Consider the following 14,189-nt stretch of genomic DNA (forward strand, 5'->3'; position numbering starts at 1 on the left):
GGGAAAGAGGGACCAGGCAAGACGGAGGACATGGGGTCCAGGGCAGCCCGTGTTCTAGGGTGAACTATTAGGTTGACAGAAAAGTTGAGAACCATTTTGGCACAGAAAATCATAGAAAATATGAGCTGAGCATGCTTCTGCATTGACAGCGAAGTACTAGGAGGGACAGACTGAGGCCGGAGAGACGGAGGACACGAGGGAGAGGGGATCAACCACATAAGGCTCCCGAGAAGGCTGGAGGGGAGGGTGGAAGGGCAGGAAGAGCTGCAGGCCCGGCAGATTACGAGACTCAGCAGGCCAAGACGAGGACATCCCCAGGCACTAGCCATGCTTCTCCGAGCGAGAGGTGATCTGGTCCTGAGACAATGGCTAAGGGAGGGGAGTCTGGGCGTTCAGGAGAAGCCGCCTGGCTGGCTGTGGGAAGCAGAGGAGCAGGCTGAAGAGAAAAACTTCCTGACCGACTAAGCTTGGTAAGGACATAGACAGGTAGTATCTACTCACTAAGTATCTGCATCTGTACTCTTAAATTCACCCTCTTTGGAAATATTCACGTGTTTTTCAAGCCACAAGCGACAGGCGCTCCACCCACGTCCTCAGGTACTGACTTGACCCCGCCTCACCTGGTGCTTCAGTGGAGACTCTATCCTCCTGAACTCAGAAGGCTGATTCTCTAACTGATAAACGATCAGGCCCCTCTCGGCAGTGGCCACGACGGCCATGGGATAGATCTAGGAGACAGAGGAGAGCAGAGACACTGCGGATGAAGAAGTGCTATCTTCTTACATCAATTTTTTTAGTCACAAAATTAAGCCTAGTTTTTTTAAGTCCACTTATTTGTCCCATGTGTTACAGAGAGCAGCACCAATGGAGTCTGGATGTTACAATCCACCTACAGCTTCTGCCAGCCCTGCATCATGGGGACGCGTGTGCCTGGCATTCTCAGGGAGGTCTCCAGACACGAAGCCAGAACCCCCAAGCAGGCTGCCTCGCAGAGTTCTGATTTATCACTGACCCGCCACCCAGCCCCTCCTAGACTAGCGTTCAAAACTGGGCTCAGCTCTGAAGGGCAGCAGAAAAGCACGGCTCATGAGGCGCCAGATCCCACACGGCTCGAATCTCTGGCCTGGTCAGCCTGAAACATGCCAAACACATGAATGGATGCCCAGGACTGGACATGCAGGAAGACTGGAGGAAGAGGACTGTGACATGACCAGACCCTGGGGATGGTGCTCACCTTCTCAAGTGCATGCATGCCCTACTGGGGAAAAAAATGGGAAAAAAGTGTACCCCCCCCAATAAAAACCCTAAATATAAAATGAATGGATATTTAGAAAACGTACTGAAGTGAAAAATCACCTACGCCGCCCCTTCCAGTGATAACCACTAACACTGCGGTGCGGCTTGCTTGTTCCAGTCTTTCTCGCTGAGCACCATTCATGTACTTATAGGTTAGTGTATGTACATTCCTGGAACTCGTATCCTCTACTCAGAGCACACCTTATGACATCAGCCCATACTGTCTGCCTGGCGGTGGCTACGGTTCCCTCAAACGAACACCCCGCAGGGCTCGGTCCACTGCGCCCACCTGGTTGTTTCCAAGGTTTCACTGCATCACATAAAACAAAGTCCATTTGCATCTTTGATTACTTTTCTCACAATAAATTTCTAAAAGTGAAATTATTGGGGCAGCTGGAAGGACACTTTAAGACTTAGCACTGAGCAGGTAGACAAAGTCCTTCATTTCCTATCCCACTTGGAGACAGTCACCAAAGACCCGGCACTTGGGGTTCAGTTTGCTGGAGCAAACGGAGCACTAGGCCGCCTGACTTGGGGAGACAGAGGCGACCAGAACACTCCCCCTCACATCTATTATTGGACTCGGGTTTTTAGATTACCCACTAATTACAAGATACCAAAATGAGAAATGAGAACATGTATTATGCTGGAACTCCTTACCACGTCAGCACAGTAACACCTTTCAGGGAGCTGCAAAACCATCATCGGATTTGACGACCGGGTATCCCAAAACTGAAAGCAGAAGCGAGCCAGTGAGTGACCCTTCCGAGCTGAAGTGTAAAAGAGGTAAGAACAGAGGTGGCTGCAATGGGCCCAACCCCGCAGGCGTGATACCTTCAGAGTCTTATCCCAGCTCCCAGTCATCACGCAGCTGTAGTTCGGGGCTTTGATCCAATGTATGGTCTTAACCGGAGCGAATAAACAGAGACAAAGTGGATCCAGGTGAGTGCAATGGCATACTACCAAACAGCTTCAGTTCTGCAGCCTGACAGAAGAGGCTGATGTACACACTGAGGTTAAAGGAGAAATGGACACACACACACACACACACACACACAATCTTCTTAAGACCCCCCAGTCTCCCTCGTCAGCCCCGCAGCCAGGACTGCAGGTGTACACCACCACACCCTCCGAGTGGTGGGAGTCAAACCCAGGCCTTCCAGGTGGTGTGAGCCTGCCAAGCAGCAATCAAAGCACACCCTACCGTGGCTGGGCCTCAAAGGGTATTTCTGCACTTGCCGGTGGCTCCAATATTCCACGCAACACAGGAGTATCTGTGTGCCTTCCCTTCTAACAGACTGATTTTTATTCACAATTAAGGATCTGAGAGTCAAAGCAAGCCCCTCCCTACGGGAACACTGGAAGTAGCAAGCGGAGGCCTCTACCACGGCTACTTCCAGAGGGGACACGGGTGTTTCTAGTGCAGAGCTCAGGGATCTCAAACTACACGAGGTCTTCTTGAACCCAGATCAGACTGGACCCACGGGCTCCAGGTTCTCGTCCGGGTTACTTCACCCCTCCGTAGCACAAGACTAGCTGCCTGGTGTCTCCAGGTAGGCGCTCCTGGCGCGGGGGAGTGCCCTCTCACTGCATGTCCCTAGACCCCAGGAATGGTGCCCGGCAGAGAGTGGCACTCAACACACACCTGCCAAATGAACGAGGGCCGAGGGCACTGGTAAAAGCCAAGTCACGCGTGGATGCTGGCACGTTTGCACCACCTGGAACACTTGTCTGAGGTAGATTCTGTTTTTTTTTTTCCTTCAGAGAGGTTTTTGCTATAGAGCACATGCACTCACCAGAGAGAGAGACAGAAGGCGAGAAATCGCCCCCCAAGGGATGAGCACGCCACAGTCTCTTCTTTCTCCTCTCAGGATATTGGGCACACACACACACGTGCCCGGAGTGAGTTTTAAGCCTCCAGGTCTGGGACTCGAACCATAGTTGACTACGAGGGAGTCCAACAACATAACCATTACACTGTCTATGGTCCCACTGTCTGCTGGTAGACTCTAACGTCACTTACCCCTTATGGTGCCACCTGCACACATGGAAGACAAGCTATCAAGATGAGCAGGGTTGAGAAGCTGGTGTTATTTTCTGCTTTGGAGGTCTCTGGCATACTTTAGTCAAACTGTACGTTTTTCTGTAGTACGGGATTATCGTCATTAGGGAACCTCAGGTGGCGTGGTGGCTAAGGTGCTGGACACTACCACATGGCCAACCATGGTTCGAGTCCTGGGCCTGGTGGCTTATTTTCTCACTCTCTCTCTAGTCAAATTAAAAATGAATGAATGAATAAATAAAGTTAAATAAATAATTCCTTAAAAAAAAAGTTTAAAAAAAAAATTCCTAAAAAAAAAAAAAAAGAATTACCATCATTAAAGGGCCCTGGGCAGTAGCCTGCCCAGCCTTCTTGCAGGGGGTGTTACCTGTGCAATCTGTATTGCTTGGTTACTGTTGAGGTCCCCCATTTTGGCAGTTTTATCACACGCCGCTGTAAATACTTACTTCCCATCCACGACGCTGTAAATACTTTGCTCCCATCCTAAAACAAAAGGAAGAACACTGGGCATTCTAAGGAAAATGGACTCTGTAGCTATGTCAAAACAGTAGGTCAAACATACTGAAACAACTTTTACTTAATGATTTTTTAAAAGATTGATAGTACTGAATTTTATGTTATTATTTATTTTTTATTTTACCAGAGACAGACAGAGAGGGAGAGAAAGTAAGAAAGCAAGCTGTCAGGTTTGGGACTCGAACCACAGTCAGCCATGTGGGAGCCCAGCACCTTAACCACCATGCAACCTGCCAGCCCCTTTTCTCCAATTATTTGGGGCCAATGTATTGTACACTACAGTGTCACACACAAAATGCATTTCCAAAAGCTTTCTGTTTTATTATTTATATTTTTAAGAGAAAACATTTAAATAGAAATTTTTTAAAAATCATCCTCCTATCCCTGACCCTACCTCTTCTCTCTGAGGCACGGCTGGGTCACTTGTAACATTTTCTCTTAGTGTGACAAACTTCCAGCCCCCAGAATAGCTGCAATAACAATAAATGGGCATAAACACTCCACCTAGACTCACCAACTGTGCACCTCCTGTCACAGCCGCTTCCTCTACATACACGTGCCTCTGCAGACACTGTCACTGCTGCTCAGCTCCACGTTCGACAAAGCGCGTGGAATGAGGGGGCATGGACGCGCGATGGCCACTGGTCCTACTGCAGCTGCAGAACAGCTCAAACGGCTCGCAGGCACGTGCGGTGGTTTAAAATATTTGCATACAGAACTCAGGAAGTAGGTCTACCCTGTCACTACAGCCTGAAAGCACCAAAGACATCAAGAAATGAAAGAGCGCAGCTGCGTTCCAATAAAACTTTGTTTACAAAAGCTGCCAGTGGAGCAGATCTAGCTCACGGGCCATGGTCTGCTGGCTCCTGGTCTCAGTCGTTTCGTTTTTGGTTCCAGAGTGCCAAGATTTACCACCGCCTTTCCCTAGTAAACATTTCTTCCTGTTGGAGGTAAGCAGCTCTCCACCTAAAAGACGTAAAACCTGTTCCTCACTCTACTAGTCATGAGAACTCTGCCGCAAATCCTTGAAATGCAGCAGTCTAACTGGTAGGGACCCATCTGAACCCTGGAAAACTCTCAGCAACAAGAACACAACACCGACACAGTCAGTGTGGATGGATATCCAATGTGCTATGCTGGGAGAAAAAAAGGCAGACTCAAAAGTTTATATACTGGAACCAGCAGATGGTATGATGGTGACGTCACTGGACTCCCACATAGTTGACCGTGGTTCAAGTCCCAGTCCCTGTAGTTTAAAACTCACACCGGGCACGTGTGTATACATGCCCAAAATCCCTAGAAGAGAATGGCAAAGGGATTGTGGTGTGGCTATCTGCACCCCCCCCACCACCCAGGGGCGGGTGATTTCTTGCTACCTGTCTGTCTCTCCAGTGAGTGCGCGCACCCTAAAGCAAACACGTCTTTAAAAAAAAAAAAAAAAACCCACTTACATACTACAGGGCTGGCCCCAAAGTGCTGTAGTTAAGTGCTATGCAGAGGGACCTGGACCCCACACGGGTGACCATGGTTTGAATCCCAGCCCCAGTGGCTTGAAAACCATCCTGAATATGTGCACCCATGTGACGTGACCAAGCCCACTGATGGGTGCTCGCTCGCTCTCTCTCTCTCTCTCTCTCTCTCTGGCAAGCGCACAATCTATCACAATTGAAAAACAAACTTCACGTACACAGAATTCCATTTATATGGCATTCTTGTGAAAGCGAAAGTACAGGAACAGGAAATAGATCGGTGGTTTTCAGGGTGAGGAGGTGAAAAGATCTGATTTTTTTGTTCTTGAGAGGCTTTTGCTATGGGGCGCGTGTGCTCGCCAGAAAGAGAGACAAAGAAATGAAAGCAAGAAATTACCCCCCAGAGGGGATGGCCATGCTGCAATCCCTTCTCCACTCCTCTGGAGATCTTGGGCACACACACACACACACACACACACACACTTCCGGCGTGAGTTTAAGCCACTGGGTCTGGGACTCGAACTGCAATTACATGGGAGTCCAGCGACATAGCCATTACACCAACTGCTGGCCCCCCTGATCCTCCATTCTCCTCTCAGGATCTTGGTCACACATATACACGTGCCCAGCACGAGTTTCAATTCAGGTCCGGGACTCGAAGTGCAGTCAACTATGTGGGAGTCCAGTGATGTAACCATTATGCCATCTGCTGGTCCCGGGAGGATCAGATTTGATTACAAGAAAGCAGGAGAGAGACCAGCAGTTAGCATAATGGATATGTTGCTGGACTCCCACGTAGTCGACCGCGGTTCGAGTCCCGGACCCAGTGGCTTAAAACTCACGCCAGGCACGTGTGTGTGCGTGCCCAAGATCCCAAGAAGAGAATGGAGGAGAAGGGACTGCGGCGTGGCCATTGCCCCTGGGGGGTGATTTCTCGCTTTCTGTCTCTCTCTGTCGGTCTGGCGAGCGCACGCGCCCTATCACAAAAACCTCTCAAAAAAAAAAAAAAGAAAGGAGAGACTTTGAGGCTGAGAGTTCTGATCTACGTCCTAAACACAACCTATGTGTTTCCTGAAACCCAGAGATGTACACAGAAAAAGGCTCCATTTGATTAAAAATCATACCTAATGAATCTGACTAAATGAAAAACATGTACAGCGGCTTGGAAAGACCTAGGTTCGGCTTCTCAGCATGGCTGGACACCTGCCTGACTAGCAGGCCCGTGTACTCCTGCTTCGGTCAACCTCAGCCACCAGGCAGTGTGGCCGCAGAGTTGGGTGGCTGGGGCGCTGACCCCCATGCTCCTCTGCAGGCTGAGGCTGGCAGGTGCTACCGAGCTGGGGGGCCATGCAGCAGCAGCTCCTTCACCCCACCTGCTGAGCCTCCCACAGATGCCTCACCTCCCCGGTGATTTCTTCCTAAGTGGGTCCCTTTGGCACTCAACTCTCCCCGATCACAAACAGGAAGAAAACTAGCGGCATACAAAATACACTACAACGCGTTTGCTCCCATTGTGAATGCTCAGAATCTGAGGTAGATAAAGAGAATTCCAGAGGGGGAGATAAAAACACTCGAGGTCTGATAACAGAAACACATTCAGTCTTTTTTCCTTCAAGGATTTTCTGGGATAGATACCTTTCTAATTTAAATAACATAAGCTCACAATATATTTTAGAAATTGGAAAAGCTTCAAGAAATTATCTAATCCCTTGCTCAAGATAGCATGTCAATAAAATAATGGGATTTTTATTTAAAAAAAGCTTTCAGAGAGACATCTAAAGCTAGTGTTAGAAACATCAATAAACTACCGCATGTACACTCGGAAACTTAGGGTCCCTGCAGCGTGGACTCAGGGTCGGGCTCGGTTACTGGATACCTGCACTACGCTGCACTCAGAGCAGGAGAGGGCGTGAGAAAAGGAAGGGAACCTACGTCACTCCAGCAGACGTCCAGCACGGGCCCGGTGTGCATCTGCTGGGCTTTGGGGATGGTCTGGCCGCTGTCCTGCACCTCCCAGCAGCGAACCTGCAACGACGAGACTCATGAGTGGAAAGGCAGACACGAGGCACTGCCGCTCCGGGGGTGCTTCATCTACACCCGGACTTCACCGGTCCGATTATCTCAATTAAGAACACAGCCAACAAAATGTGTATGTAAACAGCTGTTTTTGTACTCCTGCCTCTAAAGCAAACAAATTCTTCTGCACCTAAACTGCGGATAATTTTCTCATCTCACCTAGGGCCTGTCTTCTGATGTGGCTAATGACTGACTCCCCCCCTCTCAGAGAATCAAGACCAAAGTGGAAACTTACCTTTCTACTCTTATAAAGTAACACACTTAAGATAAGACTTCATAAATATGACAAGAAAATACCCTCCCATCTCACCACCGGCAAACGGGTGGGCTCCTGGTCCCCTGTGTACACATGTTGGCAACTGCAGCTTCTCACCGGCCTCTCATTAGCCTACTCATCTTTAAATACCATTCCAACGCGTCTCAGCCCTGAATCAACTGAAATCTCCAGAATTCCATGTAAGATGTAAACATGCTCAGGCAGGTGCCCCCATCCTCCCTCCATCCTCCCACCCTCTGCTTCCCTGCTGCAGTCTGTTTGAAACCTTTTCCAGAAATCTTCACAGTGACACCATAGACCATAGGCCACCATTATACTGGCTATCACAGGGCGAGTTTCACTAGCATGAAGACATTTTTTCCTAAGAGGCAGTAGCAGCCACAGCTAGGAGCAGGGGCCGGGCAATTCTGTGCCTGGCCCTGGCACTCACTTGGGTGCGTGTCCTGAGGCCAGTTATGTACTTCCCTAAGCTCAGCAACCTAATTCACAAAACAGAAGTGACAATGAGTACACAGTACTTTAGCCGTGCCAAGATTAATTCATACACCAAATATAAAGTAGATTGCTGGATTTCCCCAAGTCCCAGGAGAGGAGTGAGACGACAGGTACAGACGGCTTCTGTGAAGCGTCTCTTCAAATCCTTTGCTTCTCCTGCCAGCTTTTATCTCTATTTTCTGTACACTGTGACTTTTTTCCTTCTTGTATGCTATAACTGAGTATAATGTCTACGCAGGACTTGTGGCTGAGAGTTAAAAAGTTCACATACACCTCCAAAGCATCTCCAGGATGGCGAGAAGGGACATCTACGTATACCATATCAGGGAGGTATTCACTCTCACTGAACATTACATTTGGTCTGGAAATACATTTTAAGACACTGAACTAGAACAGGAATTTTTTTTTTGAAGGTTTTTGCCATAAGGCACATGTACTCGCCTGAAAGAGATAGAGAGGGAAAGAAAGAAATCACCCACTGGGGTGGGGGAATGGCCACACCAAAATCTCTTCTCTTGTGGGGATTTTGGGTACACATGCACATGCATCTGGCCTGATTTTCAAACCTCCGGGTCCAGGACTTGAACTGGGGTCGGCCATGTGGGAATCCAGTGCCTTAACCACCATGCTGCCTGCTGGCCCCTAGAATAGGAATTTTTGAGCAATGCATATGATTGTACTCTCGTAACGAAAATTCACGTAAGAACAAGTGTTGTCTGCCATTCAGAAGGGCTCATATCTCCTAAATGGGTTTCTTAAAAATGGTCATAGGGACAGCCAGTGGCCTGGTGGTTTGGCTGGATCCCACATGGCCAACCCCACAGTTTGAGTCCTGGACTCGGCAGCTTAAAAACAGCAGCTAGAGAGACCAGCAGTTAGAGTAATGGCTATGTCACTGATCTCCCATGTAGTCGACCGTGGTTCAAGTCCTAGACCCGGTGGCTTAAACTCGCGCTGGGCGCGTGTGTGCGTGCCCAAGATCCTGAGAGGAGAAGGGATTGCAACGTGGCCTCCCCCCCCTGGGGAGTGACTTCTCGCTTTCTGTCTTTCTGTCTGTCTCTGTCTCTTCCTGGCAAGCACACGCGCCCTGTAGCAAAAACCTCTCCAAAAAAAGAGAGAAAGAAACAGCAGCTAGAAAGACACTAGTGTGTGTACATGTGGGGCTGGAACCTTGAGAGGGAGAAACAGAGAAGGGACTGCAGCAACACCACCCCCCATGAGGAGTGCACATGCTCTCTGGCAAAATGGTTTTAAAAAAAAAGGCCAAGAATAGGCATAACTTGGATTCATTTACTTGCGGTTAAATAGCACTAAAGGAAAAGCTAGCTTGGCCCTTACAGAGAAGTAGGGTTCACACAGTAGAACATGCACTTACGGAGCACTTACATCGTTAGCCCACGACCCTGCGATCAGAAAGTTCCCAGGCAAAGTTGGTGGGCTAAAAGACAGACAGCCGATGCTGTCATCAGGAGAAGACGTGACTTCAATATCCTGCAGGAGAATCAATGTTAAAGCGCGCGCATCACCACAATTCCACAGCAGCCCCTGCAGCGGCCTTCGTACCCTGCTGAGTCAGGCCCCACCTTCCTTTGACCAAACAGGGGACTACAAAGCCACAGGAAGCACTGGCGCTGGGACCAGGAGCGGACTCGACCGAAACGGCCACAGCCACGTTTGCCAAATGGTAGCCCGCCAGCTCACTCCTGCCCTGGGCACCTAACTGTAGCCATCCCCAGCCCTCCCCTCGACAGGCCACAGCTGGGCCCAGCAACCTGCAATTTTACCAAGTACCTCAGGCAATTCCAGAGACTGGCAAATCAGGTGAACTGGATGCCAGCCCAGGAGACCCACGTTCTGGGCTGCAGTGTCCAAGAAAACTGGGCCAGACAAAACTTTGGAACTTTCCTTAAAACTGGCTCTTGGGGCCAGCAGGAAGCATAATGGTTACCCACGTAGTCAACCGCGGGTCCCGGACTTGGTGACGTAAAAGTCATGCCAGGCGCATGTGCGTGCCCGAAATCCCCAAGAAAATAGAGAAGGCATGATCATTCCGGGGTGTGTGTGTGTGTGTGTGTGTGTGTGTATGTGTGTGATTTCTCACTTTCTGTCTCTGTCTCTCTCTGGCAAGCACATGGGCCCTATAGCAAAAATCTCTCTTAAAAAAAAAAATAAGGATCTTAAGCTTAGTCTCTCTTTCTCCTGCTGTCAGTGACGTGGGAACGCTCGGCCTGACCATTTTCTACAAACCCCCAGAGCTGTACACGGTACCTTCATGGGGTTGTGATTATCCGTGGTGGTGCTGCCGAACATGCTGGTCCCACCAGTTCCAAAACCCGAGGTCGTTCCAAACAGACTCATTCTGGCCCTTAAACAAAAAAGAAAGAAAAATGTCAAGGGCAGGTCCTTTCCTAAGTAACAAATGTCACTGAGAAACGATAAAAAGGTAATTAAGCCAGAGAAGGGAACTACTCTAAATGGCTTGGTGCTAGGCTTCTCTTTTCAGAAGAGTTCTACATACGGGAGAAGGAGGGTGCTTTTTAAAAAATAAATGTTCTGGGGCCAGCATGTGGCATGGTGGTTAAGGTGCTGGACTCCCATAGCCGAACACGATTCAAGTCCCAGACCTGGTACCTTGAGAAACATGCCAAGAACATACGAGTGTGTGTGAGCCCCAAATCCTGGGAGAATGAAGGGATTGTGGGGTGGCCATCCCTCTGTGGGGATGAATTCCCACTTTCCTTCTTTGGTGAATGCATGTGCCCTATGCCCAAAACCTAAAAGATCAACCAGTTCTCCAGGGCTGAGCAGGGACACGTGACGCTCTCCCTCTTGTTGCCGCCACCTTTCTGCCAGTGCACGGCATGCTGCTCCCTGCCTAGGGACATTCAGGGTAGCAGTTCCTTCAGCTGCCAGTTCCCTCCCCTCCAAACCCCAAGGCTGGCCCATGTGGGAAAGTTGCCGGTTGGTGACTCCCTGGTAAGCTGGGCTAGCAGGTGCCTGTGACCCAGACTGGCTGAGGCTTCTGCATGGTGACAGTGTCAAGACCCCAGCAGGAGTGCTAGGTCTCTGTCTCTCTTGTCTATGTTTCACTCGGGGACTAAGTAAACAACAACAACAACACACTTTCTACTTTAGACTAATTCTAGATTTACAAAAACTGTAAAGATACAAGAATCCCCGTAAGCTCCATACCCAGTTTCCCTATCGTTAGCATCTTACATCAGGGTGGTCCCTTTGTCACCATCAAAGAATCAGTATCAACACATTCCAGAGAGTATTCTTAGCACCCAGCTAGGAGATAAACCGCTTCAGTCTTCACATGTTAGACACTGTCAATAGTTCAGTTTCAGGGCCAGCAGGTGGTGTGGTGGTGAAGGCTCTGGACTCCCACATGGTCCACTGTGGCTGAGTCCCAGACTGGCAGTTTGCTTTCTCATGTCTACACCCTCTCTGCCTGTCTGTCTCTGTTGAGTGCACATGCCCTATAGCAAATTTAAAAATATTAATAACAATAAATGAATTAAATAACAAATAATTCTTTAAAAATATAGTTCAGGTTGTTCTTACAAATTCCTGCACTCCAGGGACCAGCAGGTGGCGTGGTGGTTAAGGTGCTGGACACTCCCACATGACTGACCACAGTTCAAGTCCGGGACATGGCGGCTTGCTTTCTCACTTTTTCTCTGTCTCTCTCTGGTCAAATTAAAATAAAATTAATGAATAAATAAAATTAAATAATCCCCCCCTTTTTTGAAAGAAAAAAAAAAAAAAGGAGTTCCTGCACTCTGGGTTAGGTCAGTTATTTCTGGGTTGACTGCCTATAAAACCACTTTTGGCAACAGCTCAGCAATTTCTTTATGGAAGTTTCACCTCTTTGCTCTGCTGCGTACCAAAGGGTCTAGCCATCATGTTCTGGGATGTACCCAGCAATCAGCCGCCTCACTGCAAGTTTCTTCCTGGACATCCAGGTCAAGCAGGCACACCAGTTAGAACGGGGCCTCTGCCACTCACCGGGGCTGGGACCCTCATCCCACCAGACCTCATCTTCCTGCTCTGCATTAACACCTTCTCCAGAGTTGTCCCAGGATCAACACAGATTATGTAGAAAATGCAGTCAGTGCACAGGGCACAGTAACCCACCTTTTCCTCCTTCTGTCCAAGGAGACAGTCTATGTGTCACACAACGCCCTGCTGACTCAAGCCACATTACAGTTCTGCTAAGAAATCGACCATGTCAGTCACCTGCTCACAGGAGCCTGAGAGCGGAGTGCCATAGCCCTCAGCCAGACGAGAAGAATGCAGACACGGGAAGGAATCTCAGGAAGGCATGTGAACGTCCCTAATTCCATGAAAAATAGGCAAGTCCAGGCGTAACAGGTTGGAGCACGAGCTGTGAGGACACCGTGAGAGGAGGTGCTCGCAGGCCACACCTCTGCTCTCAGAGCGCAGAGGGACGCACCACATCACCAGTTAACTGCGCCTCGGTCCAGGAGCTAGCTCCGTGGCTCTGGGCCAGGACCGAGCTCTTTCTCCCTGTAAAAGGACACTACTATCCTCCCAGCAGAGGCAGGAGAACACACTGAGGCTGCGCACGCAGTCCCCGAAACCTTGAAGGTTCTTGGTGCCACTTGTGTTCCGGCACTCTATGACTTTCGAGATGGGAGAGAACATTCCTGCCATTAGGGCCCAGTTTACAGGACACGCAGCAGAGGTGATTAAAATACTAATCAGCCAGTGTGGACACATGCTAAGTTTGGCACGGGGAAGCCTAGGGTTCAGAAGGCACAGGTGGATGCAGACCCTGCCTGCCTGCCCTCCAGGCTGCCAGTGACATAGCCAGCTCCGGCCTCCTGGGAGACCCCCATGCTGCTCCTTTGGCCCCGGGTCCCTTCCCCCAAACCCTTAGCTGCCTCCACTTCAATCTTCAGCCCTCACTTCAAAAGCTGTCTCCTCGGGACCAGCAGTTAGCGTAATGGCTATGTCACTGGACTCCCACGTAGTCGACCGCGGTTCGTGTCCCGGACCCGGTGGCTTAAAACTCACGCCGGGCGCGTGGGCGTGCGTGCCCATCCCCCCTGGGGGGTGATTTCTCGCTTCCTGTCTCTGTGCCCTATAGCAAAAAAAAAAAAAAAAAGGCTGCCTCCTCAGAACCTTCTGGGGTGGTGGGAATGTTCTACAACCGCACTGTGATGTTCACGCGCCGTATAAAATGTCCCCAAACCATGAGAACACCCAATGTAAATGGGCGGATTTTATAAGTAATGTCAGTAAAACAGTCGGGACCCCCAGATGGCTAATGAGTATGTGGCTGGACTCCCACGTGGTCCAAAGTGGGTCGAGTCCCAGACAAGGTGGCTTAAAACTCACACCGCGTGTGCACGCGCCCGCACTCAAGATCCCGAGAGAACGGAGAAGGGATGGCAGCATGGCCATCCGAGGGGTGCCTCCTCACTTTCTGTCTCTCCAGCGAGCGCACGCAACCTAGGGCAAAAATGTCTCACTGTCAGGTACCTTTCCAAAGTCCCCTCCCTCAGAGGTTTCCCTGCCCAACTGGACACGCTGTCCTCGGACCCCACCGCGGCTGCGCACAGCACCCTGTTCCCCACCACAGCGCTAGCTCCCCAGGGCGGACGCGGCTGGGCTCCCCTAGCTGCACACCCGGCCCACAGCACACTGCCGGCGCCGGCGGTCTCCGATCACGGGGGTCCGAACACGGGGATCCGAACACGGGGAGTGCGCGCTACAGCAACGACGGGGCCGGCTGTAAGGGGCTCCTTCGGGGCCGGTCAGGGAAGGCCTCTCCGAGGAGGTGACGTGAGCCTGACGAGAGGCCAGGCGTGTAACGGAAGGACAGAGGCAACACGCAGCCGTGCACTCAGCGTGACCCTTCCCGGGGCCTCAGACCCCAGGGGCCCCCTCGGCCCTCTCCAGCTCCCACCTCTCTCCAGCGGCCAACGGGCCGGCTCGCGCCGCGCGTCTCGCCCCGACGGGAACGCAC

The 14,189-nt window shown here is 50.4% G+C and overlaps 1 protein-coding gene across 1 annotated transcript in view; it reads right to left on the bottom strand.

The window, feature by feature from the left end:
* Nucleotides 1-12,642, bottom strand: part of RAE1 (ribonucleic acid export 1) — a 19,016-nt gene extending 6,374 nt beyond the window's left edge. The window contains 8 exon segments of the mRNA XM_006141880.3: nt 621-728; nt 1,957-2,028; nt 2,131-2,212; nt 3,721-3,833; nt 7,276-7,368; nt 9,578-9,682; nt 10,460-10,556; nt 12,434-12,642. Coding sequence (XP_006141942.1) covers nt 621-728; nt 1,957-2,028; nt 2,131-2,212; nt 3,721-3,833; nt 7,276-7,368; nt 9,578-9,682; nt 10,460-10,556; nt 12,434-12,540 — 777 coding nt within the window. The 5' untranslated portion in view covers nt 12,541-12,642.
* Between the last annotated feature and the right edge of the window lie 1,547 nt (nt 12,643-14,189).

This window comes from Tupaia chinensis, unplaced genomic scaffold (genome assembly GCF_000334495.1).
Source record: "Tupaia chinensis unplaced genomic scaffold, TupChi_1.0 Scaffold000066_1, whole genome shotgun sequence".
NCBI lineage: Eukaryota > Metazoa > Chordata > Mammalia > Scandentia > Tupaiidae > Tupaia > Tupaia belangeri.